Raw genomic sequence first — 27,146 nt, 5'->3', positions numbered from 1 at the left:
CCCAGCCTTCCAGATCTCTGGACTCTTAGGAAGTAAAGGCTGACACTAGCATCCTCACCTCTCAAAATGGCTCTGTAAAAGCAGTGAGGGCTACTTTGCAGATTTCAGTGTTTTAAATTTTCTTTTTACTCAGTTAATTCACTCACATATTTCCTGTGTAATTAACAAGAAGGTGAGGGGTAGAGTGCTGTAGAAGTAGATGAAGCAATGATGGGAGCAGAGCACGGCTGCCACGGTTGGCGGGGCGGGGGGGGGGGGGCGGTTGGGGTCACTGAAAGTAGCCCAGTCCTTTGGGGAGAAATGTACATCTGGGGCCTCGTGGGCAGGTTCCTGCTGTCACAGCAGCCAGGACTGGGGAGCTGGAAGGTGGGTGACCCAGTGGAGGGCGTGTCCTCTCTTGGCAGACGCAGCATGAAGCGGAAGGCGCTGTTCACCTGTCCCTTCAACGGGGACTGCCGCATCACCAAGGACAACCGCCGCCACTGCCAGGCCTGCCGGCTCAAGCGCTGCGTGGACATCGGCATGATGAAGGAGTGTGAGTGTCCAGGGGCCAGGGCGGGGGGCTGGGACGGGACTGGGGGCAGAGGAATCTCTGGCTGCTGTTTATGCGGGTTTGGCCAGAGGGGTGTGCCCGCTCTTCCCCCATAGCTGCTGGCATCCTGCCATCCGGGGCCAGCAGCCTGGGGAGGGTGGCCGAACCGCCAGGGTGAAAGCCTCTGCCTGTCTGGGTCTTGGAGGCCAGGAGGAGCCCTCCAGTGAGGCTGGTGGGAGGGAGAGGCCGGGCACTGCCTTCCTGAGCTCCCAGGTCAGTCTTCCTCCAAGATGCCATCCCTGTGCTCACAGCTCCCTGGATCCGAGGGGAAAGAATGAGGCTCAAGGACCCCAGGGTGCTTTGGCCTTTGGGAGAGGGGCCTGCTGTGGTTGGGGCGGGAAGAGTGGTGGGAGAATGAATGTTCCGAGCCTGGCTGGCATCGGGGTCCGCCCACCCCAGCCTTCCAGCCTCTCTGGCCCCGGGAGCAAATCTGAGGGCTGGTGCCCAGGGGATACTGGGTGGAACGATTCTGTGAGGGGAAGCACTGGACTCTCGGATGACCCTCTAGATCCAGACAGAGGAAGAGGAGCAAGCCTGCAGGACATTCTGTCCAGCTCTGGGCGGACGGAGAGGATCCGTGGGGCAGTTTCAGATGTTCTGACCCCTGGACTTTGCATCTGAGCTCTGGTACCAGTTACTTGGTAACCAGAGTAGACACTGCATTCAGTAGATCCTGGGAGGGGCTAACCAGCGCCTTTGGGGGCTCAAGGCAGGGGCACTGAGCTGGCCTGGGCATGGTGCCCTCTGCACATTCAGCCCCTGCTTTGCCACTTGCTCACTCCTGTCTGCAATCTGCACTCAGCCCTGGGACAGGGCCTAGCCCTCTAGGCCATAGGCCTGAGGAGGTTGGGGAGGTGCGCTTAGACCTGGGGGGAGAGGGGGGCAGGTATAAGGAAGATGTATCTGGAACCAGAGGAAAAGTCACAGTACAGGGCTGAGGGGATGGGAAATTTCTTCCTTGATGGGAAAAACAATCTCTGTTGTTGAGAAACAGAGGCGAGTGGAGGCCCTCACCCGGGGCCCCTCCTCAGGCCTTGACAGGGTCCCCTCTGGCAGGTCTCGTCCCCTCACTCCTGATCCCAGCTCCCCAGCCAACACTGGCAGCCCTGGCAGGAGTTTCCAGGCCCTGTTCCTCCTCGCCCCCACGAGAGCCTGCAGGCCCCGACATGCTCATCGCTCCGTGCCCAGGCCCCTGCCCCGCCCGGCTCCTGTGTTTATCCTGGAGCGTGCCGGCTGCAGGCCTGGGTGCCTCCTGGGCTTCTCACACGCTCAGTGCGGCCTGCTCTGTGTGAGCTGGTGCTGGACACAAACCAGGTGCAGCCGCAGCCCCTGCTCCACCCCCGGGGAGTGCCTGCACAGCCTCTAGGGGCAGGGAGACTGGTTCTATGGCTCCAGCCAACCAGGAGCCACACAGAGTAACACCACTGGGATTCAGTAAGGCTCTGCCCCAGGAGTTCCGGTCAGGGCCGGCCTCACTGATATCCCGAGGCCTCTCCCCTGTGTCTCAGGGGAAGGAGATGATCGATCCGCTTGCAGCAGGAGGAACACTTAGACATCCTCTGAGCCCCATGAAGGTAAAGCTATCAGGATTGGAGTCAGAAAGCAAGTTGAGACTCGACTCCAACTCGGAGTCCTCTCCTCGATCCCTCTTGGGCCCCACAGAGAGCTTTGCAGCCATAGTGAGGAGCAGACTTGAGTGGGTCAGGGGACCCCTGCCCAGGAACACCCTGTGTTGGGGCCAGCCATCCAGAAGTGGATCCTCCCCTGCCCCCAATCAGCTTTGTGCCTCAGCCATGCCAACCCTAGCCTCAGTCCTCCCCATGGAACCCGTGTCCCTGGGTCTGCTGTATGCCCAGTGCGGCCCATGCCCACCGCTCTCTAGATGCCAGTGCAGGGAGCTACACTGAGCTAGGGATGGGCCCCAGAGCTCCACTTAAAATAGAAAACTTGGCCCCGGGTAGTTCAGTTGGTTGGAGCATCATTCCATACACCAAAAAGTTGTGGGTTCGACATATTCAGGAGGTAACCAATCGATGTCTCTCTCTCTCTCTCTCTCTCTCTCTCTCTCTCTCTCTCTCTTTCTTTCTCCTTCCCTCCCTCCCTCCCTCCCTCCCTCTAAAATTAATAAACATATCCTCGGGTAAGAATTTTAAAAAAGGAAAATAATAGAAACCTTGGTCTAGCACTAAGCTCTTAGGCCACTTCCTGGAAGGGAAGTTTCTTCCAGGGACAGGTGTGGCCCCTGCCTTGGGGCAGCCCAACTTTGGGAGGCCTGTCAGCTCCCGGTCATATCCCTGGGCCCGGAGTTCCCAGTCATATCCCTAGGATTGCTGCTCATTTACCACCAGGGCTGGCTGTTGCTCCAAGGCCTCCCGCTTAGAGACAACTGAGTGCCAGCATTTGTAAACCATAGGACACCCAGCTCCCTGTGAGAAGCCCTGGGTGCCAGGCCCCTTCTGATGGGGCAACGGAGGTGGCCCTTCCCTGGAGGAGGCTAGGAAGGAGGAAGGGATGATCCTGGGAACCAATGTTTACTGACCACCTACTGAGTGCCAGATACGTGTCAGACACATGCATTCTCTTGTTAAATTCTTATAAATTCCTAAATATGTAAATACCCTTTAAGATTCAATAGATGAGGAAATTCAGAAGAATTAAAAGAACATGCCTCTAAGCTAATAAGATAATGGTGTGGGCATTCTAACCTAGGTCTGTCTGTTTCCAAAGACCAGACCTATGGGCTCCAGCCCAGCACAGCCCCCAGGTATCCCCAGTGGGCCAGAGCTCCTTCATCGTGCATTTCCAGGCACTGCCTAGAGCCCTACCGATGAGCTAAAGAGAACTTTGTCCCACTGAAGTCTCCCTTTCTCTCTCTTCAAGTCCTAGTTGACTTTATGTCCGTGGAGCCCAAGAAATTTCATAGTTGAGTTCTTGCTTCTTGTAGACCAATCCTGCACAGAAGTACGTATTCTGTTAACTGGTTTAACATGTTTACAGTTGTGCATCTTTTGCACCCAGCATTAGCACAGAACCTGGCACATAGTAGGTGCTCAATAAATGTGTTGAATGATTGAATGTTTGCTTCTTTGTACCACTACATCTCCCATACTGGTCTATAGATCAAGAAGATCCCCCAAACCTGATATTATCTGTGTCATTCATTTGGAAAACCTTTATGTCTGCTTCCCTGCTGTTAGGCCACCAGTGACAATTTGAAATGTTTATAAGTTGTTTGTGCTTTCAGATCTTGCCTCCCTAACTCGATTCGCTGGCATGGGAATAACTTGCCCAAAGCTATTTTCTCTCTCGGCAAGGAACTTAGTAGGAGTGGAGAAAAGCTACTAGGAAGCCATACAGGTTTCACAAAATCCATGTACAGCAGATTTTTGAATAAGTTTTATTCAACGTTGCTTCATTATAACATTGATGAAATGTGGTAGGAACTAGCTCTTATTCACATCCTTTAGGCTATGGTAAAACAGTTTTTGTTATTTGTCATTTTGATTAGTTATAGAACCTATCCACATGCTAGGTAAGGCTTAACTGCACATCTCATGCACTTTATTCTTTGGAGAGCCCATCAAATGCTCTTTCAGAACCTACTTGCTCTTATTCTAGGTCAGTGGCTTTTAACTTCAAAACATATGTCCTCCTACATGATAGTAATGGCATTTTTAGTAGCAATTCACTGAGCCAATGATAATCTCCTACGGAATTAATAACCCCTTAAACAAATGATGTATTTCATAAATCACAATAGCATCTGCATATGTGAGAGACTTATGATTTATTCAGTCCCCAGACAATGTGGCCTGGAAGGAGGCCCACGGATTGGTGGCCCCTGTTTGAAACCAGCAGATCCCGGCATCTCTTCCTCTGGGACTGCACGCAGGACGGTGGTCCCTATTGATACAAGTGATCCAGGGGAACAGTGCCATAAGGTTAACATTGAATCTTCTTAACTTTGTCCTTTCGAAGTAAATCATTTACAAACTTTGCTACTTTAATTAATTTTTCATACTCTTCAGATGGATTGGAACACTGTGTGTGTTCAATCCCGAGGACCAGGGCCCTACTGAGCACTTAGCCGATTCTAATCAGAGGCCGTATGAGGTCCTAGATAAAACCATGGATTCTAGAACCACCCTGGCCTGAGATGAATACCAGCCCCACCACTTGTTAGCTGTGTGACTCTGAGCAAGGTATATAGCCTCTCGAAGACCAAAAGCCATGGAAAGTAGCACAAGAAAAAAATCATAGCAGGCTGAGTCATGCAGTGCAGGGAAACAGCCCTGAAGAATTCTGAGGTCATAACCTTGTTCCTGCAAAGTCCAGTAATTGTTCAGAAGGATGCCTCTGAATCATCAAGAAAAGGTTACATGATGTCACAGGTGTTCTGTTACAAGGCATTCTGTGTTGAAAATATTTCAGTAACAATGATTTAAATAAAAAAGTAAGCTCAGCTCAGGATCTGGCGGACTGGCCTTCAGGGCGTGTGTTCCTGACATTGGAGGGTACATGCAGTATCGGTGCATCTCTCACAGTCCTTTCCTGCCCAGGGCAACTAGCACATAATAGGGACAACCAGTTTGATGTGTTGGAATCCAATATATCAGACTATTGAATAAGTACCATGGCCAGAAAGCTCCACTGGGCTAGCCTTTATGGGGGAAACAGCAATTACAGGATGTGGCCCCTAGCCTTCCTTACTCAGTAGCCTATAGTTACAGTGAAGGAGACCTGGAACTTCTTAGGTTCTCTCTATACAGGCATTTATTGCATACCGTACTAACCATAAATATTACAGAGCAGAAGGCAATCAGGTGCCAGTGTAGGTTGGAAAAAGAAGACATACCACAGGATTAAAAAAGGAGAGGTCAGGGCAATCAAGAAACGCTTCCTGTGAAAGACAGCCAGCTGTACGCTGGGTGCAGAAGAATAGGTAGAACTTGCACAGCTACTGGGGAGACAAGACTCAGCTGGACAGGCGTCCAGCAGGAGTGGAAATATGGTGCCAAGAGGGAGCAGGTCGTGTTCACGGGTCAGCAATCCCAACACGACTAGAGGGGAAGTGCATCCACAGGCCCCGGAGGGTGAAGTTGGAAAGTCAGGAAGAAGTGAAATCGTGGAGAACCTTGACGTTAGTTTGCATGTGGTAAGCAATAAGGACCCAGGAGAAGTTTCTGAGAGGAGAGACATCATAGAACCACAAGGACTGGCTCAAGCCAGTGGACACCCTGGCGTGACGGGCAGAGCCAGCCCCCTCCAGTCCAGTCTCATCACTCTTCTGGCCACCCCTCGGGTGAGCAGGAAAGACCAGACACTTACTCTTGGGTTCTCCAGGCTAGAGCCTGGCACCCTGCCTGGACTGGGATGCTCCCTGCTCCCACTCCACTTGACCTTTTGGGGTCTGAGCAGACACCCTCTGTGGGAGGACGGTTGGCAGCAATTTGGGCAGGTGAGTCAGTAAGCTGGGCGTGGCCTCCTCCCAGTCCTCTTCTTAGTATGGCTTACCTCAGCTGTGGATGGAACGCACCATCTTTTGCTGCAGGCATCCGTTTTCTGCTGTGCCCCAGGCTCTGGTTGCCCACTTTTACCACCATAAGCTTTTCCTCACCCCCCCCCCACCACCAACTTCTCTCATCCTCCCCCCTCCTGAATCGCCTGGGCAGATGGGCTTTCCTTGAAGCCTGGAACCCACCCACTCTGAGGTTCTGGTTGCTTTCCCTGCTCTTGTGAAACTCCCCAGTTCTGTGGGCAGAGGCCCTGGCAACACCAGCACAGAGCAAGTAGCTACAGGCCACAGGCCCCCGTGCCCACTCCTGCCGTCAGCTCTCGGCAAGCCCCGCCAGGAGGTCTGTTTGCCTGGCTTCTGTGCCAGGCATCCCTGCTCCCAGCCCCGCCCTCCAGGCAGCTGCCCCAGCACCACCCCGAGCCCCTGCACGGCATGAAGGGGTGTGAGGTCTCCCCATCTTCAGACACTTGGATAGCAGCTGGAGAGAACTTCCCAGATTAGAACAATGAGGTGTGGTTGTCGGGGACTTCTAGAGGATTTGAAAACTTCCTTGGGCAGAAATTTCAAGACTGGACAGGCTGGGGAGGTATTGTTTTGCAAGGAACCAAAGATGAAAAGTCTTTCATTGCTGGTCAGAATAGATCAGATGCCTGGATTCCATGCCTGGAAAGTTGGACGTGGGAATGGCCACATGGGATTGTCTTCTCAGCACCTCCCATCTTCCAACACTGTGACTGTCCCCTCCGTGACTCATTCACCCCCTCTTCCCCCTGATGTCTCCCTCAGGATCAGGGAATATGGGGAGGGGGCGAGGAGGGGGAACTAATGTTGAATGAGCAGCTGCTTTGTGCTCAACACGCATCGCATTCAGTTCTCAAAGCAGTCCATCTTTCCAGGCAGATATTTTACTTCGCCACCCCTGAACACATTTTATGGAGGAAGGAACAAAAAAAGGGGCCTTAGGAGAGATTGCATGGTCCAAACTTGTCATTTTTTAAAAATATATTTATATTGATTTCAAAGAGGAAGGGGGAGGGAGAGAGATAAAAACAACAGTGAGAGAAAGTCATTGATCATCTGCCTCCAGCACGCCCCCTACTGGGGATGGAGCCCGCAACCCGGGCATGTGCCCTGACTGGGAATCGAACCATGACCTCATGGTTCATAGGTTGACGCTCAACCACTGAGCCACACCAGCCGGGCCAAACACAAGCCCAGAGAGTTCAGATAGTTTGTCCAGATGCATACACCCAGCCTCTCTAATGCCCAGGCCATCCACCTCTCAGATCCTCTTTTCCTCCTCTCTCAAGTGCCTGCCTTTTCAACATAGAAAATCCAATTTTCTACCCATAGAGTGGGTTTGGCCTCCCCTGAGGCAGGAACCCACTTCCCCCTTCCGTGAGCTCTGAGTGTGTGGTGGGGGAGGCAGCCTTCACATCTTGTGTCTTTAGAGACCAGAGGAAGGTTTCTTGGAGGAGCTGCAGACCCAACCCTCCCAATGCTCTCTTCTTACCCACAGTCATCCTGACCGATGAGGAGGTGCAGCGGAAGCGGGAGATGATTCTGAAGAGGAAGGAGGAGGAGGCCTTGAAGGACAGTCTGCGGCCCAGGCTGTCGGAGGAGCAGCAGCGCATCATCACCATCCTGCTGGACGCCCACCACAAGACCTACGACCCCACCTATGCCGACTTCAGCCAGTTCCGGGTAGGCCGCCCACTGGCCCTGAAGGATGAGCCACAAGGGGATCCTGGGCCTGGGGGGTGGGGGCCGAGGGCCAAGGCCTCTCAGTCCAACAGGAAGGGAACAATGGAGGCTGCTCCGTCCCTCTCACTTCAGGGAGGCCGCCCCCTCCCATGGAACTTCCTTAAAGCCACTCCTGTGGGAGATCAAGGCCAAAGTAGGAAGGTGGCCTGAAATGTGAGCTTCTGATACTCCATCTTTCCCTTCCAGCCTCCGGTTCGAGGGCCTGAGGGTGGAGACAGCCATCTGTCAAAGTCATCCTTGAGACACATGCCCAGCTTCTCTGGGGACTCGTCCTCCTCCTGCTCAGATCAGTACACCGGCTCCCCAGGTAAGCGGGACTGCACACCTTGCTCCCTGGTGAGCGGGGAGAGGAGCCCAGAGCTCCCCACCTGCCTGTCTGAGGCTGCCAATGGGAGGATGGCCCTGTCACCCTGTGGGCCACATGGTGTCCTCAGAACAGGTAGAACTTGCCCAAGGGCCCACGCTGGGAAGAGGCCAAGCGGGGGTCCCAGGCAAGGTCTGCCTTCGGGAGCTCTTGCTACTCCCTCTGAGCCAGGCTTCTGCCCCTGGCTCCCTCCTTGGGGGAGACCTGGTTCCTCTAAATGGTATTTTGAGCCTGGGCCCTATGGGGTTTTTTTAGTGTTTCTGGTTTTATTGAAATATGATTGACAGATCACATTGTATAAGTCTAAGGTGTACAACATAATGATCATATATATATATACAACCAATGAACATCTATCACCTTACATAGTTACAAAGATTTTTTGGTGTGATGAAAACTTTTAAGATTTACTCTCTTAGCAACTTTTAAATATTCAAAACAGTATTGTTAACTATAATCATCAGAGCCTGAGCCTTTGGAAGGTGGGATTTGGCATGGAAGAGTCCCCTTGCAGCCAACTTTACCCCAGAGTTCCAGGGGACCATTAAGACCCTAGAGGACCTGTCACCTCCAGCCCATCCTTTCTTTTCTTCTTATGTGCTCTTTTTCTGCCTTCCTCTTCATCTTCCTGCCTCATCCTCCCCTGCTTTTGTCCTTCAACCCTCTACCTCTCAGCCAACCCCAACCCTGCTGCCCTCAGCCTGGGGCCTCCTCTCCCCCCACCCCGGGGAACTAGAACCCTTCAGACTCACTGATGGATATGGGTCCCAAATCTAGGACAGGTGGCAGGGGTCCCAGTGCCAGCTGGACAGAGATGGCAGTGGAGCCAGACATTGGCATATTCCTTTGCATCAATGAGGGTCCATCTGCATGTCACATTTGTTTGTACTTCAGTTTTTAATAATAATTTTATATTATTTAGGAGTTTTGATACCCTCTCATAAGTTAATTGATTTGAGATGCTCACCCCCCCATGGTATTACCAGTAAAGCATATGTTTATTTAACAATTCAAACTAGTTAACTTTTTTTATTTTTTAATTATCATACAAAAGTAGTACATGTTTATTGTAGACATTAAGAAAATAAAAATTAAATTATATAAAGAAAATAAAAATTATATATATATATATATAATCTTTAACCATACTACCCATTTAATCACTGTTAGCACTGTGATGTATCTCTCCCGTTTTGTAATTTTTATTTATGTATTTTAAATATGTTTTTATTGATTTTATTTTTTTAATATGTGTGTATTGATTTCAGAGAGGAAGGGAGAGGGAGTGAGATAGAAACATCAATGATGAGAGAGAATCATTGATCGGCTGCCTCCTGCATACCCCCTACTGGGGATGAGTCAAAACCCAGGCATGTGCCCTGATCGGGAATCGAACTGTGACCTCCTGGTTCATGGGTGGATGCTCAACCACTGAACCATGCTGGCTGGGCTATTTTTATTGATTTTATAGGGAAAGGAATGGAGAGGGAGAGAGAAACATTAATCAGCTGCCTCCTGCAAGCCCCCTACTGAGTACTGAACCTACAATCCAGACAATCTTTAGTTACATTGGGCAATGCTCAACCAAATGAACCACACTGGCCGGGACTCATTTCTTAAAAAAACACATTTGCATATTCAGAAATGGAATTGTGCCATACACAGTCTGGTACTTTGCTTTTTTCTCACAATAATACATTGTATCATATTTTCACTCAGTATACACCCAGAATATTATTTTTAAAGGTTGCATGGCAGTCTGGGGTATGAATGTACAATAACATATCTAAATCCCCTACCATCAGATATTTAGATTATTTCCCAGCTTTTCATTAAGATAACAGTATACTTGTTGCTAAATATTTGCACTTATTGGGAATGTCTTCCTTGTGATGAATTCCTGGAAGTGGGAGTAGTGGTTAAAGAATATGCGTAATTGTCAATAGCTTGCGAGGTGACTTGCGAAGATTGGTGCCTCCTTTAGTGCACAAAATTGCCTAGTTCCCTGCATCTTCATAAATATTGGTCTCAACATTTAAGCATGTTTGTTTCTAGCTTATAGGTGAAAAGTGTCGAGGTTTTATGTGACAAAATTTTTTTTTATCACTGGTGAGGTTAAACATTGCTTCCCACAAGTTTATTGGTTCCAAATTAGTTTTGATTTGGCAGCATTAGGAACAACACACACAGAACATAAAATCATGACTTGAGGAAGTCTCATTTTGGAGTATCTGTGATTTTGGGTTTTACTGCCTCGCTCTGCTGAAAGAAGTGACGGGGAAATCCTAGAGGGAAGTCTGGGCTGAAGACTGACCTTGGGAGAGGCGGTCACTGTGGGATTCCCAACTGGCCCAGCTGCCAGGGCACAGGAGGTCCACACAGGGCTCAGCAGGAGGAAGCCAGGCTCAAGTATCCTTAAGGAGTTCCTTTTCTTCCCTCCTCCTTCCTCAGACTTGATGGAGCCGACCAACTTCTCCAACCTGGATCTGAGCGAAGAAAACTCAGATAGCTCTTCTGTGACCCTAGACCTGTCCCACCTCTCCATGCTGCCCCACCTGGCTGACCTGGTCAGTTACAGCATCCAAAAGGTCATTGGCTTTGCCAAGATGATCCCAGGGTTCAGGTAAGAAGATTTGGGGACATCTGGGGAATAGAGTTAGAATCCTGGAGTGAGTTGCAAGGAGGCTTGAAGATCACAAATCCACTGCTTCCCAAAATAGAGAGTGAGGCCCTGCTGCAGCCTCCTAAATAGAATCTCTGGGCTAAGCCCAGGGGACTGTATTTTAAGAAGCGCAACCCTCCAGCATTACTTGAGAGAGCTATTCATGCCCCACACTCTGTAGATGATGAAACAGAAGCCCAGGAAGGTTTAGTGGCCAATGCCAGGACTCCCAGCATTGGAGCCCGTGGGTCAGAGCCAGGTCTGGAACTCTTAGCTCACTGCTGTGTCCACTCAGCTGGCTTGGGCTTAATCCTCATAGTATGCCTTTAAGTTAAGCCCTTGTTAACCCTCCACACTCAATTCTGAAACCAGAATGAAGTGGTAGAGGGGAGAGAGGGTTGGGCACGAAGACTTGTGAAGGCGCTTAGGAGTCCTAGGGGGAGACAGATTTACCAGCATTTAAGATCTGGGCATCCTTCTCCCAATATACTCTTCACCCAAGGCCATTTCCTAACCATACTGAGACCTTTTTGCCCAAAAGGATAAGTATAAGAAGTTCTACTGGAGTAGAGATCCTGTTATGGATTCACTCATAAAAATTTCTTTCACTCATTCAAGTGTTTTAATGGCATGTATAATACTCATATTTGAAGTGTCATGCTGTGTCAAATAGTCTTTTTTTATTATTTTTTATGGCCAATTAGTACTCCATTGTGTAAATGTACCACTGCTTTTTAAAAAATTCTTTATTGTTTAAAATATTACATGTCTCCTTTTTCCGCCATTGACCTCTCCCCAGCCGTTCCCACCCCGCAGCACATGCCCTTCCCCCATACTATGTGTGTCCATGGGTTATGCTTATATGCATGCATACAAGCCCTCTGGTTGATCTCTTATCCCCTCTACCCTCCCCTGCCTTCCCTCTGAGGTTGGACGGTCTGTTCGATGCTTCTATGTCTCTGGGTCTATTTTTGTCCTTCAGTTTATGTTGTTCACTATATTCCACAAATGAGTGAGATCATGTGATATTTATCTTTCTCCCACTGGCTTATTTCACTTAGCATGATGCTCTCCAGGTCCATTCATGCTGTTGCAAATGGTAAGAGTTCCTTCTTTTTCACAGCAGCGTAGTATTCCATTGTGTAGATGTACCACCGTTTTCTAATCCACTCATCTGCTGATGGGCACTTAGGCTGTTTCCAAATCTTAGTGATTGTAAATTGTGCTGCTATGAACATAGGGGTGCATATATCCTTTCTGATTGGTGTTTCTGATTTCTTGGGCTATATTCCTAGAAGTGAGATTACTGGGTCAAATGGGAGTTCCATTTTTAGTTTTTTGAGGAAACTCCATACTGTTCTCCACAGTGGCTGCACCAGTCTGCATCCCACCAGTAGTGCATGAGGGTTCCTTTTTCTCCACATCCTCGCCAGCACTAGTCCCTTGTTGATTTGTTGATGAAAGCCATTCTGACAGGTGTGAGGTGGTACCTCATTGTCATTTTGATTTGCATCTCTTGGATGATTAGTGACTTTGAGCATGTTTTCATATGTCTCTTGGCCTTCTGTATGTCTTCTTTTGAAAAGTGTTTATTTAGGTCTTTTGCCCATTTTTTTAAATTTAAATTCTTTATTGTTTAAAGTATTATATAAGTCTCCTTTTTCCCCCATTGACCTCTCCCTGGCCACTCCCACCCCACCTCCAGCACATGCCCTCATCCCCCTACTGTCTGTGTCCATTGCTTATGCTCATATGCATGCATACAAGTCCTTTGGTTGATCTCTTAGACCCCTGCCTTCCCCTGTCTTCCCTCTTAGGTTGGACAGTCTGTTCAATGCTTCTATGTCTCTGGCTCTATTTTTGTTCATCAGTTTATGTTGTTCATTATATTCCACAAATGAGTGAGATCATGTGATATTTATCTTTCTCCAACTGGCTTATTTTGCTTAGCATAATTCTCTACAGGTCCATCCATGCTGTTGCAAATGGTAAGAGTTCCTTCTTTTTTTAGAGCAGCCTAGTATTCCATTCTGTAGATGTACCACAGTTATTTAATTCACTGATCTGCTCTTTGCCCATTTATTGATTGGATTGTCTATCTTCCTTTTGCTAAGTTCTATGAGTTCCCTATAAATTTTGGAGATTAAACCCTTATCAGATATAATATTGACAAATATGTTCCCCCATGCAGTGGGCTCTCTTGTTGTTTTGTTGATGGTTTATTTTGCTGTGCAAGAGCTCTTTATTTTGATGTAGTCCCATTTGTTTGTTTCTCCTTAGTTTCCATTGTCCTAGGAGCTGTATTGGTAAAGATATTGCTACAACATATATCTGATATTTTGCTGCCTATGGATTCTTCTAAGATTTTTATGGTTTCCTGTCTTACATTTAAGTCCTTGATCCATTTTGAGTTTATTTTTGTGTATGGTGTAAGTTAGTGGTCTATTTTCATTTTTTTTGCATGTATCATCCAATTTTCCCAACACCATTTATTGAAGAAACTGTCTTGACTCCATTGTATGCTCTTGCCTCCTTTGTCAAATATTAATTGAGCATAATGGCTTGGGTCAATTTCTGGCTTCTATATTCTGTTCCATTGGTCTATATGTCTGTTCTTGTGCCAGTACCAGGCAGTTTTGAGAACAGTGGCTTTGTAATATAGCTTGATATCTGGTATTGTGATCCCTCCAACTTTGTTCTTCTTTCCCAGGATTGCTGTGGCTATTCGGGGTCTTTTTTTATTCCATATGAATTTTTGGAGAGTTTGTTCTAGGTCTGTGAAGTATGCCATTGGTATTTTAATGGGAATTGCATTGAATCTATAGATTACTTTAGGTAGTATGGACATCTTAATTATGTTTATTCTACCAATCCATGAACATGGTATATTATTCCATTTACTTATGTCTTCCTCTATCTCTTTTTCAACGTCCTGTAGTTTTCCAAGTACATATCTTTTACCTCCTTAGTTAAGTTTATTCCTAGGTATCTTAATTTTTTTGTTGCAATGGTAAATGGGATTTTTTTTTTTTTTTAGTTTTTCTTTCTGTCAGTTCATTATTGGTGTATAAACAGGCCATAGATTTCTGGGTGTTAATTTTGTATCCTGCTTTATTGTCAAATTCATTTATTAAGTCTAGTAGTTTTTTGATGGCATCTTTAGGGTTTTCTTTTTCTTTTTTTTTTAAATATATTTTATTGATTTTTTACAGAGAGGAAGGGAGAGGGATAGAGAGTTAGAAACATCGATGAGAGAGAGAGAGACATCAATCAGCTGCCTGCTGCACACTCCCTACTGGGGATGTGCCCGCAACCAAGGTACATGCCCTTGACCGGAATCGAACCTGGGACCCTTGAGTCCGTAGGCTGACACTCTATCCACTGAGCCAAACCGGTTAGGGCTTTAGGGTTTTCTATGTATAAATAATATCATGTCATCTGTGAATAATGACAGTTTTACTTCTTTTTCAGTTTGGATGCCTTTTATTTCTTCTTCTTGTCTGATCGCTATGGCTAGTACATCCAGTACTGTGTCAAACAGGAGTAGTGAAAGTGGGCATCCCTGTATTGTTCCCGTTCTTAGGGGAAATTGTTTTAGTTTTTGCCCATTGAGTATGATGTTGGCTGTAGGTTTGTCATATAAGGCTTTTATTATGTTGAGGTATGATCCCTCTAGTCCCACTTTGCTGAGAAATTTTATCAAGAAATGATGTTGGATTTTGTCAAAAGCTTTTTCTGCATCAATTGATATGATTATGTGATTTTTGTCTCTCAATTTGTTTATGTGATGTATAACATTTATTGATTTGTGGATATTGTACCAGCCTTGCATCCCCAGAATAAATCACATTTGGTCATGGTGTATGATCTTTCTAATGTAATGCTGGATCTGATTTGCTAGAATTTTGTTGAGGATTTTAGCATCTATGTTCATCAGGGATATTGGCTTATAATTCTCTTTCTTTGTAGTGTCTTTATCTGGTTTTGGAATTAGGGTAATGTTGGCTTCATAGAAAAAGCTTGGAAGTGTGCCTTCCTCTTGAACTTTTTTGAATAATCTGAGAAGGATAGGTTTAGTTTTTCTTTGAATGCATGGTAAAACTCCCCTGTGAAGCCATCCAGACCAGGGCTTTTGTCTGCTGGAAGTTTTTTGATTACTGCTTCAATTTCATCGGTAGTTATCAGCCTATTCAGGTTTTTTTATTCTTCCTGATTGAGTTTTGGAAGATTGTATTTTTCTAGAAATGTGTCCATTTCATCTAGGTTGTCCAGTTTGTTGGAGTAGAGTTGTTTGTAGTATTTTTTTACAATCCTTTTGTATGTCTGTGGGGGTCAGTTGTTACTTCATTTCTTTCATTTCTGATTTTGTTTATTTGGGTCCTCTCTCTTTGTTTCTTGGTGAGCCTGGCTAGAGGTTCATCAATCTTGTTTATCCTTTCAAGGAACCAGCTCTTGGTTTTATTGATCTTTTGTATTTCTTTTCTTTTCTTTCTTTCTTTTTTTTGTCTCTATGTCATTTATTTCCTCTCTGATCTTTATTATTTCCTTCTTTCTGCTTACCCTGGGCTTTTCTTGTTACTCTCTTTCTAATTCTTTAAGTGGTAGGGTTATATAATTTATTACCGTTTTTTATTGTTTTTTGAAGTAGGCCTGTAGAGCTATGAATTTCCCTCTCAGGACTGCTTTCACTGTGTCCCATAGATTTTGGATTGTTGTGTTTTCATTGTCATTTTTTTCCAGGATGCTTTTTATTTCTTCTTTGATCTCTTTGGTAACCCAATCATTGTTTAATAGCATGCTATTTAGCCTCCAAGTGTTTGATTTTTTTCTCATTGTTTTTATTGTAGTTGATTTCTAATTTTATGCCATCGTGATCTGAGAAGATGCTTGATATGATTTCTATCTTCTTGAATTTGAAGAGACTTTGCCTGTGTCCCAATATGTGTTCTACCTTTAAAAATGTCCCATGTGCACTTGAGAAGAATGTATATTCTGTATCTTTGGGGTAAAATGTTCTGAAGATGTTAATTAATTCCATTTGATCTAGTGAGTCGTTTAGGATTGCTGTTTCTTTGCTGATTTTTTGTTTAGAGGATTTATCCAGTGGTATCAATGGCATATTAAAGTCCCCTACTATGATTGTATTGCTGTTGATCTCTCCCTTGATATCTTCCAGAAGTCTTTTTATGTATTTGGGTGCTCCTGTATAGAGTGCATATATGTTTACCAGAGTTATATCCTCTTGTTGAATTGCTCCATTTAGTATTATGAAGTGGCCCTCCTTATCTCTTGTTATGGACTTCACTTTGAGGTCTATTTTGTTCAATATAAGTATTGCTATTTTTTCATTTTCATTTGCCTGAAAATTTTTTTTCCATCCCTTTACTATTGGTCTGTGTGAGTCCTTTATTCTGAGGGGGGATCTCTTGGAGACAGTAAATATATGGGTCATGTTTTCTTATCCATTCATCTATCCTATGTCTTTTGATTGGAGCATTTAATCTATTTACTTTTAAGGTTATTATTGATAGGTACTTTTGTGTTGCCAGCTTTATTCTTTATGCCTATGTTCCTTCTTCCCTTTCTATTTATTCTTTTTACAGCAGTCCCTTTAGCATTTCTTGCATTTCTGGCTTGGTGGTAATAAACTTCCTTAGCCTTTTTTATCAATGAAGCTCCTGATTTCACCTTCAATTTTGAATGATAGCCTTACTGGGTATAGTATTCTTGGATTCAGTCCCTTGCTTTGCATCACTTTGTATATTTCATTCTTTTCCCTTCTGGCCTGATGTGTTTCTGTTGAGAAATCAGTTGATAGCCTGAAGGGAGATCCCTTGTAGGTAAATTTCTGTCTCTCTCTCTGGCAGCCTTTAAGATTCTTACTTTGGCCCTAGCTGGTTTTGCTCAGTGGATAGAGTGTCAGCCTGAGGACTAAAGGGTCCTGGGTTTGATTCTGGTCAAGGGCACATGTCTGCGTTGCAGGTTCGATCCCCAGTGGGGGGCATGCAGGAGGCAGCAAATCATTGATTCTCTCTCATCATTGATGTTTCTAGCTCTCTCCCTCTCCTATCCTCTCTGAAATCAATAAAAATATATTTTTTAAAAAAAGATTCTTACTTTGTTGTTGATGTTTACCAATTTAATTATGATGTGTCTTGGTGTTGGTCTTTTGGGTTCATCTTGTTTGGGACTCTGTGTGCTTCTTGGGCTTGTGTGACTTTTTTCTTCCCAACATCAGGGAAGTTTTCTGTCATTATTTCTTCAAACAGGTTTTCTATTTCTTGCTCTGCTTCCTCTCCTTCTGGCACTCCCATTATGTGGATGTTGTTTCGTTTCATGTTGTCCCAAAGCTCCCTTAGGCTCTCCTCCTGCTTTTTAAGTTTTATTTTCAGTTGCTGCTCTGCTTGGATGTTTTTTTCTACCTAATCTTCTAACTCGCTGATGCAGTCCTTAGCTTCTTCTAGTCTACTGTTGAAACTTTCCATTGTGTTCTTTGCAGCTATGTCATTCTTCATTTCCTCTTGATTCTTCTTCATTTCCTCTTGATTCTTACACATGTTGCTGAATTTGTCTTTTCAGCATCCTTATAACCATTGCTCTGAATTCTTTCTCTGACAAATTGCTTGCCTCCATTTTGTTTATTTCCTTTTCCGGTGATTCCTCCTTTTCTTTCATATGGGGTTGTTTCTTTGTCTCCCCATTTTTGTTGTTCCTTTGTGATTGTTTCTATGTATTAGATTAAACTGCTATGCCACCCAGATTTTTTGAGTTTGTCTTATATAGTAGATGTTTTTTGGAACCCAATGGTGCAATATCTCAGGTCTTCTGGGTTGAGTATTCTAGGGATACCCCTACTTGGGATATTTGCATTTTCTTGGTGTAGTTGGGTCTTGAGTATGATTCTTCTGTTTGTGGATGAAGTCTCCTCTCAGGGTGTCTAGTTATGTGGATCGCTCTCTACCATGTTGACTGAACAGCACAAAATACAACTCGACAAGACACAACACAAAGGGAAGAAAACACGAATGTACTCACTACACTGATAACCCCAATAAAAGTGACCACCAGAGAAAAGAGAATTAGGAGAGAGAAAAGAGAGCAAAAGTTATATTGAGAAAAGAAAAAAAGGTAAGAGAGAAAAGAAAAAGAAGAACAAATATATGGGGAGAAAACACCACAATGCAAACAAATAAACCAAAAAATGCAAACAACAAACACCCAGAAAAAGGGGAAGACAGAATCTGTAGAGGCAGAGCTTATATACAGAAAGTAAGATTAAGGAATTGAATGAATAAGGGAAGGACCACAGTTCAGTATAGAGGAGGTAGAAAGAGAATGAGTGGATAAGAAGAAAAGAAAAATAAATAGATAGATAGGTAGATAGATAGAACAAAAAAATTTTTAAATTTAGCTATTCATTTATTTTTGGAAAAGGAGAATAGAGGAGAGAGCAGATAGACTTGAGTTTAGTGAGTGAATCTAATTAAACAATTAGAAGAAGAGAGCAAGAGAGGAAAGGAAAATAAAAACAAAAAAACTGACTAGTGAAGAAAGAGAAAAGAGAGGGTGCATGGACTTGGAGCAGGGGAGAGGAAATTAGATATATGAGTAAGCCAACAGAGACTGCAATAATAATAACACGTCAATAAAGCAGATAAAGAAGATCAATTTTAACAAGGGGTAAAAAGAAAGGAAAGAGAAAAACTAAAATGGGGACAGGAGAAGAGAAAACAGGATGAAAAAGGGAGACGTGAGGAAGAAAAAGGGTGGAAAAATAGATAAAATAAAATAACAAAAAAGAATAAAAACAGAATGAAGAAAAAATAATACAAAAAATAAAAGGTAAAAAAACAAAAATAAATAAACAAATTTTTTTAATAAAAGATAAAAAATAAAATAAAAAGTGAAGTGTTGCTCGCTTCAGCTGAGTTTTAATGCCCCATGGGGGCTGGTTTAAGATCTCATTCTTCTGTTCTGTCTGCCACTTCTCAGTTTCCTGTTAGGTAGTCAGCACCGTGTTGAAGTTCCAAGCGATCCACCGCTCCTCTGTGTCTATCTCCACAGCCTTGGCTGCAAGCGGGCGGGACCATCTGCCCGCTTTGCCTGTCTGCCTGCTGTCAATCTTAATCACTCAAGCATCTGTTTCTGACAGGGCTTTAGGTGGGGGTGGTGCTGCATTGCTTTCTGGGACTGAACGGCCCCTCTTCCACTCAGTCCCCGAGGGCTCTTTGTGGCTATTCAGAGTCTTTGTTTCCTTTGAAAAGCTCGTGGTGTAGGCTGGATGTGGCTGTATTCGCTGCCTTGAAGCTGCTGGGAGGGGCTGGCTCTTCAGGGGGAAAACGCCTGCTTAGGTGTGGAGGGTCAGGAATGTCTCAGGGCCAGATTCCCGGTCACCTCTCCCTGTCCTGCTCTCCTCTACCACCGCTCTCCAGACTCCACAAATCTGCACCTCCACCTGCACCACAGCCTTGGGTGAGTGTTTGTAATAGAAAGGTCCTATGAACTAGGTTTAGCGAATTAAAGCAAAGACAAAACAGAAGCAAAACAACCACACGACTACGAGTTTCTCTCTCCCCTGCCCCCTCCGGCACTGTGCAGCTTGGGCAGCTCTTCAGGCCGCCTTTCTGGGCGCAGCCTCTCGTGGCTGTGGACTTAGATCTAGATTCCCCAGCCGCCAGCCGCCAGCAGCCCTGTGGACTTCCTTTCCACAGTCGGATGTTACGCTTGTCCCCAAGGGACACGGACTTGGTGCAGTGTAACTTCTTTCTGACCCTCTCAGCCCAGTGGTCACCCATCTCTCTCCTGCCCAGATCCCCGATCCTACCATTCTCAGGTGTCCTCTGCCCTTTCTGGCTGCAAATTGTCTCGACAGCTGTGTCTAATTTGCCAATTGATGTTATTCAATTTAGTTGCTCCTTCTATTTGCTCTGGGACAAGGCACAGGACATGTCTGCCTATTCGGCTGCTGTTTTTCCTCCTCTTCTGTACCACCTCAAATAGTCTTAAAATAGTTAAAAGTTGACACCTTTAGTAGATATGTTGGGGGGGTAATTATATCTATATGTATGTATATTCATATCCTCATTCTTTCTAAAAGTTCATTTAGAACAGTGGTTCTCAACCTTCCTAATGCCGAGACCCTTTAATACAGTTCCTTATGTTGTGGTGACCCCCAACCATAAAATTATTTTCGTTGCTACTTCATAACTGTAATTTTGCTACTGTTATGAATTGTAATGTAAATATCTGATATGCAGGATGTATTTTCATTGTTACAAATTGAACATAATTAAAGCATAGTGATTAATCACAAAAACAATATGTAATTATATATGTGTTTTCCATTGGTCTTAGGCGACCCCTGTGAAAGGGTCGTTCGACCCCCAAAGGGGTCGCGACCCACAGGTTGAGAACTGCTGATTTAGCACATTGTCATAATATACATATACAATGTGATTGAGAAATAGAAATAAATCAATCATTTCAAGTAATGACAATAGTTGCAATTGTAGCAGCAGGCACGTAATGGCTCCTAGATACTGATGTTCAGATTCAGTGCTGGAGCCAGAAAACAATTTCACATTGGCCAGCTCTGAATGGAAACTGAAATGGGGTACCATTTATTGTTTTGTGAATCTCTCTGCTACTTAGGGAAATCATCAGTTACTATCTAAGTTACCACAATGCCAGCTAGATAATGGTAATTCACAAGGCTAAAACCCAGCACTGCCCAGTTTGTTTCTGCCCCAAGACCGCTGGCTCTGTGTTATTTTATGCCTTTCACCACTCCAAATACCAGGGGTGTTCCAATGCTCTTCCCCTAGAATTAATGGGAAAATTGTAAAGAAGAAAAAAAACAAATGGCATTGAGACGCTTACTGCATTGTACATTTGGTTGTAGCAAAGGGAGTAAGGGGCACTCTGGCAGTCAGGCAGGAGTGAGCTGCTGTCACCTGTGAGCTCAGCATTGTGCTGGGCCTGGGATCTACCCTCTAGACTAGAGCCTTTCCTTGGAACAGACAGCACATTCCGCTTAGTACAAGTTCCAACTTTCTCCTCCACTCTTCATGTTATTGTTTGCAAACTCCATGTGTTCCAGAGTCTTGTTTTATGTAAACAGCCGTAGGAAAAAAACACCTCAGGGTGCCAACGGATACATGGCAGCACCCGGCTTTCATCTTAATTTAAGGGAGCAGTTCTCATTTAGGCAGGGTCCATCCTTCCCTGCCAAGTGGGGAGGGGGATGAAAGGCCATCTCATGCTAAGGTTTGGTGATTCTAAGTGGTGGCTGGGATGGCATACGAGGGAAATGGTCCCGAAAAGAAAGCCACTCATTTAACCAGATTACCCCATGGCAGCCCCCTCCATTACGTAACCCAAACCCCCATTTTTCTCCCATGCCCTTGGCCCCTATCCCTTAACCTCGGCACATATACGCTTTCACAAATAACACTACCAGTTCTTCAATTTCTCTCCCCGAGGATGAGTTGAAGTCTTTCACTTTTCTTCCCTTTCAAGCCTCATTTCCAGAGTTCCTTTGTCTAGCCTTGCAGTCATGGCCAAAATGACATGTACCTGAGCAGGTACTGGAGCTGTGCAGTTATGGATGCAAAACCGTGTAACTTGATCCTGACATGCTTGGGTTGGCTTCCCTCTCCTCAGCATGACTTGAGAAGTCACTCATCGGACTGTGTTCTAATAGAAATGGAGCAGGCCTTGGAAAGAGCTCTTGGGGGCACACTGATGTGGATACAGAGGTGATGTGGAGCCTGGAAGAGGGCCAGAGCCCAGGTTCTGGGGCAGCGGTTCTCAACTGGTGGGTTGCAACCCCTTTGGGGGTCAAACAACCCTTTCACAGGGGTCGCCTAAATACATCCTGCATATCAGATATTTACATTACGATTCATAACAGTAGCAAAATTACAGTTATGAAGTAGCAACAAAAATAATTTTATGGTTGGGGGTCACCACAACGTGAGGAACTGTATTAAAGGGTCGCGGCATTAGGAAGGTTGAGAACCACTGTTCTGGGGGGACCCAGGTGGGGCCAGCCCATCAGCTCTCCGGTTCTGCCGGTTTCTGTACTTAGGGGTTCTGTTTTTCCAAGGAGTGCAAGAACAGTGGCTATGTCCTTGGTGGCTTTGATCTTGTTGCCCGTAGGCAGGGGTGGAGGGTGTGGGGAGGGCAGGATTAGACGTCTGTGTGGGTGAGTGGGTGGTGGGGGAACAGGATGAGACTCTAATGTGGGCATGGGACCAAAGTAGGGTAGGACTGGATGGACTGTAGGGTATGAACAGTGCTGTGGTGTGGCCTGGGCCCTGCTCCTGACTCCCTCCTCCCCTCCCTCAGACTCTCAGTCTGCACCCCACCAATATCCCTCCCTCCGTGCTGCAAAAGAAATGCATGGAGGAAGTGGGGCCAGGAGCAGTTCTGGATCGGGGAGTCGAGGACCACAGGTTTCACTGCCAAGAGAGGTGCATGAGAGACCAGGCCAAATCAGCTGGAGCCCGGCCCTGTGGCCTAAGAGCCTTCAACCTCACTGGCATTTCCATTCCCAGGGGCTCCTTCCTGGGTCTCAGACCTGAGGGACGGAGTGCTTCCGATGTCCTTCCCTTTGCATTCACTTGTTCATCTATCCAACCAGCTGCTTTCTTACATAAACTGTGAGGGATGGAAGTTGACAAGAACACAATCTCTGTCCTCCCAGGATCAGAGTCTGATGGAAGAGATAGACATGTAAACAACTGCTGGGAGGAGATAAGAGCTCTAGAGAGGCCTGCTAGAGGGACCGTGGGAATACAGGTGGGAGGGGCTGGATTCTGCCTGGAGGGTGGGAAAGCCAGGATTGGGACACATTTCCAGAGCTCATCACAGGTGCCCAGAAGCGGCCACAGGTGCAAAAACTGATCAGGGTATAAACACTACACAGGCCCAGGGAGGAAGACAGAGCCTGAGCTGGTGTCTGTCATAGCAGGAACAAGGTCTCTTAGGATTTCTCCACCTCTACCCTCACCCCCACCAGTTCCAGTTCTGGCTGTGAGCTGCACTTAGAAATTCCCTGTATTTTCAGGCCATGGGTAGTAATTCAAGGTCATTCTAGGTTTGCTTTCATAGAAGTCCAGATCACAATAGGCAGTGGTCTCCCCAGCAATCTCTCTGGCCAAACACCCATGGGATGTTTGACCACTTCTGGACATTAATTTTTAGTGGGCCATTGAACAAAGGGTTATGTTCTAAGATAATTCTCACAAAATTACTTGTAATAACAAAAATTAGAAGCAACTAAATGTCCCAAAATAAGTGGATAGGAGACTGATTAAATAACTTATAGTATGTTGATATAATATAACATTATCCAACCCTCTATGAACTGGGCTAAAGAAATTTTAGTGATGTAAAAAGTGGGACACAGGCCTAACTGGTGTGGCTCAGTTGGTTGAGCATGTCCCATGCATCGGGAGGTCACAGGTTTGATTCCCGGTCAGGGCACATGCCCAAGTTTCGAGCTCAATCCCCAGTAGGGGGCATGCAAGAGGCAGCTGATCAATGTTTCTCTCTCGTTGATGTTTATATTTCTCTATCGCCTTCTCTCTGACATTAATAAAAACATTTTGAAAAAAAGGAGTGGGACAGAATTACTATGAACTTGAGTATGTTAAAAAGATATTTGCATAGAAAAAAAGGTAAGAAAATATACCAAAATGTTCATTGTGGTTATGAATAGTTTTATTTGTTTTTATATTTTTTCTGTATTTTCTAAAGATGTAATGATGAACATGTATTAGCTATATAATGAATTAAAACCCAAATGAGGGTGTTTCTATTTTTTTAAATGTGGATTGAACATCTAGAGAAAAGTGACAAGGATGGTGAGATGTCTAGATGCCGTGCCATTAGGGCTGTCTGTTCTGGACAAGATGCAAGGGGTGCATGGTAGCTTTCTTTAAAAGGTTAAAGGGATGCCCATAGCTAATGGAAAGGTCTGGTTCTGTGTTCCTTGAGAAAATAGAAGTACAAGCAATGTGTCACCATGTGAGTTATAGATCAACAGAATAAAGACTCTTAATGAAGAGCTAACAGATTTGTGGCTGAATCTAGAGGCCATGAGCTCCTTGGCTCAAGAATCCTGGGGAGGCTGTGTGGGAACCATGTGTCAGGAATGCTGAAGAAGACACTGGACCACATAGCCTCTAAGAGAGGTCTTCCAGCTCTCCCACTCTGTGGTTTTTCAATGTAGACTCTTTGCTAGTCACCCTAATCATCTTTTTATGAACCAAAGTATAGCCACAGAGAGGATGACAGCCTATCTACAGGATATCCAGGCAGAAATATACAGTCAGGAAGAGAGGGCAGGAAAAACCAAAAGCAAGATGATCTGTAAGCTCTGCTTTTTTATTGTCATTGTTCAGACAAGCCCAGCTCATGATGCAGAATAGTGGAATGAGTCATTGGACTTTTGATCCATTAGCCCATATTTGTTGACTTTCTCTTGTGCTCAGGGCTAAGTGATCAGTGTGTGGGTAATTAAGAGGTGATGCTAGCCTTCAAGTAGCTTACAGTTAAGGTCCAGATCAGGCATATAAAAAACAAAGCCAAAGGGAGAAAGACAAAATAGGAGTACAAGCAATGTGTAGGGGGTTGTAAGGGAATGGCTCCAATTCTATTGAAGAGAATCAGAGGGTGGGGGACTCCAAGGGAGACCTCATCAGATTTAGGATCAGAAGGACCAGATGGGGGAAAAGGAGAAGGGCATTTCTGGCTGCAGCTGTCACATGCTCAGAGGTATGGTGGTGTGAGAACACAGCATCGGAACATGGAGTGGTCCACAGTTGTTCGAATGGAGGGTTGGTGGGGTTTGCAATGGGAAATGGGCTGGAAAGACAGGTTGGAGCTAATTTATAAAGTACAAGCTTGATCCTGGGTATTTGATAATCAGTGAGGATTTCTAAGCACAGGAGTGTGATACTTCCCTGTAGCAGCAGTAAAAAAGATGAATGAGAGACACAAGAGTTTTGACTCCAGAATTCTAGTAGGAGGCAACTAAAAAAGATGATGGAGCTATAACTGTCATCTGGGAGTGGGAATGAGGTCAAGGGTTCCAGAGATGTCCTAGAGACAGAGTTGGCTGACCTTACTACTAGGAAGGACTGGAGGACAGGAGGAGGGGGGGGGAGCATGGGAGCTGTTGAAAATGATTCTGGCCATTCATTTGTAGACCACATATTCATGTCATAACCCTGGGAGCTTCCTCAGGCTCTATCCTCCTGTCCCTAAAATACCTCTGGTTGATTAGAACTGGGAGATCCTGGCAAGTCACTGGGTTTTCCTCTTTTTTAGTAGCTGAGCTACTTCATTTCTTATCTTGACATACAGTCTTGAGTTGTCTCCCTCAAGAAACAGTCTTATTCTTTCCAACTAGGCTTTAAGCTCCTCAATGGAGGATCCAGGGCACATACTGGTTACCTGGCAGGTATAGACCTGTCAAAACACTACACTGATTTGCATTACTTGCAGATCTAACCTTCACCTCTGCCCTCCCTGGCAGAGATCTGACCGCTGAGGACCAGATTGTGCTGCTGAAGTCAAGTGCCATCGAAGTCATCATGTTACGCTCCAATCAGTCCTTCACCATGGACGACATGTCCTGGACCTGTGGGGCCGAGGACTACAAGTACCGCATCAGTGATGTGACCAAAGGTGTGTCTGGGCTCTGTCTTCACCCTCTCTTAGCTCCCAGACTCTGGCTCCACCCATTCTGGGATCATGGGCCCTGCTCAGGCAGCAACAGGGAGAGAAAGGCAAGGGTCAGGCCTGGTCAGGGTTGGAGGTGGGGTAGGGTGCAATGGGTGTCTCCTCAGTTCAGCCCACATCTGACCATTCTCTCTCATAGCTGGACACAGCCTGGACCTGATTGAGCCGCTCATCAAGTTCCAGGTCGGTTTAAAGAAACTGAACTTGCATGAGGAAGAGCATGTCCTGCTCATGGCCATCTGCATTGTCTCTCCAGGTATGAGGCTTAGTGGTGAGGAACTCAGGGACCTGGGACATGGGGAATAGGGAAAATGAAGCCCTGATGAGAGCCAGCATGGCAGTCTTAAGAGAGAAGTGAGCAAATTTTAGACAGACAGACCAGGAAACAACCACTTTGCTGGGTTTGCAAAGCTCATATGGTGTTTGTACACTGAGGCCCCCACTGTCCTTGGCCTTACCTAGTGGGGCGGTTAGTGATTCATAGGTGGGATTCTTGGGAGCCAGGTAGATGGGGTTTCTCAGACCACAGACAGTCCTGGATAGTCCCAATATTCAGGGTTTGCTCTTGTGTTGTGTGAATAACACCGAACTTCCTTGACACTTGAGCTCTCCTAGGGGGGCAGGGTAAAAAAACAAAAACAAACCTGGGAACCAATGAATGGTTCCGCCTAGACAGTATACCTGACTAATTTTGGAGGCAGTGTGCTGTGATCCATGAACTCTTCTACCTGTTTGGGATGGGAAGAGGGAGAGAGGCTGAGGAGGAGGTAATTGTGGTCCTAAGGATGTTATATTTGGTGATGAGGCCCAAAGTGGTGCAGCGCCGTCTCAGCCTAGACTCTACTCAGGGAACAAGTAAGTGACTTCTACCCAGGGATGCTTTCCTAGACTGGGGAACCAAGGAATGGATATGGGCTCCCCTCCCCTTTTCAGCCAGCATTCACTCATTTATTCATACATACACTCAGCAATGATTTATTGAGCACTACCAGGCACTAAGTACTATGCTGGGCATAGGGATTCAGCAGCAAAAACGATTTCTCTCCCATGAAGTGTAAGAGGAGACATGAAACAAATACTATTTAACAACTAATTTCAAATGTAATGAGAGTTTTAAAAAAATAAAGAAGTGTGTGATACTACAAATGGGTATAATAAAAGGAGGGAACCTGATGTAGTCTGGAGCATGGAGGTAGGGAGTTATCAGGAATGGCTTTCTTGAAAGTCTTTTAAACTGTTACCTAAAGGATCAGTAAAAGTCAGGCAAAGATAAAGAGTTGAGTTCCAGGCAGAGGGAACATAAATGTGTATCTGAAGGCCAAAGACTCTGATGGAAAGACTGTAAAGATAGAGGGACAGGGCCAGATGGGCCCATAAAATTACCTGCAGCTTGATCCTAAATGCAATAGGAAGTGGTTGAGGGCCTTTAAGGACTGTGATGTCACAGGTCAGTAGTCATACAGGGGTGACTTAGGAGAATGCTGAAGTTGGGGGTCTG

General features: G+C 45.5%; 1 protein-coding gene across 2 annotated transcripts in view; it reads left to right on the top strand.

The window, feature by feature from the left end:
* Positions 1 to 27,146, top strand: part of VDR (vitamin D receptor) — a 50,512-nt gene that overhangs the window by 21,431 nt on the left and 1,935 nt on the right. For both annotated transcript variants that reach the window (XM_006091473.3, XM_023756302.1), the window contains exons 4-9: positions 405 to 535; positions 7,627 to 7,811; positions 8,058 to 8,178; positions 10,687 to 10,858; positions 25,443 to 25,594; positions 25,788 to 25,904. In XM_006091473.3, the coding sequence (XP_006091535.1) occupies positions 405 to 535; positions 7,627 to 7,811; positions 8,058 to 8,178; positions 10,687 to 10,858; positions 25,443 to 25,594; positions 25,788 to 25,904 (878 nt within the window). The remainder of the gene's footprint in view (positions 1 to 404; positions 536 to 7,626; positions 7,812 to 8,057; positions 8,179 to 10,686; positions 10,859 to 25,442; positions 25,595 to 25,787; positions 25,905 to 27,146) is intronic.

The sequence above is a fragment of the Myotis lucifugus genome, unplaced genomic scaffold (assembly GCF_000147115.1).
Source record: "Myotis lucifugus unplaced genomic scaffold, Myoluc2.0 scaffold_91, whole genome shotgun sequence".
Lineage (NCBI taxonomy): Eukaryota > Metazoa > Chordata > Mammalia > Chiroptera > Vespertilionidae > Myotis > Myotis lucifugus.
The sequence above is the reverse complement of the archived record's forward strand: the minus strand, read 5'-3'. Positions and strand labels throughout refer to the sequence as shown.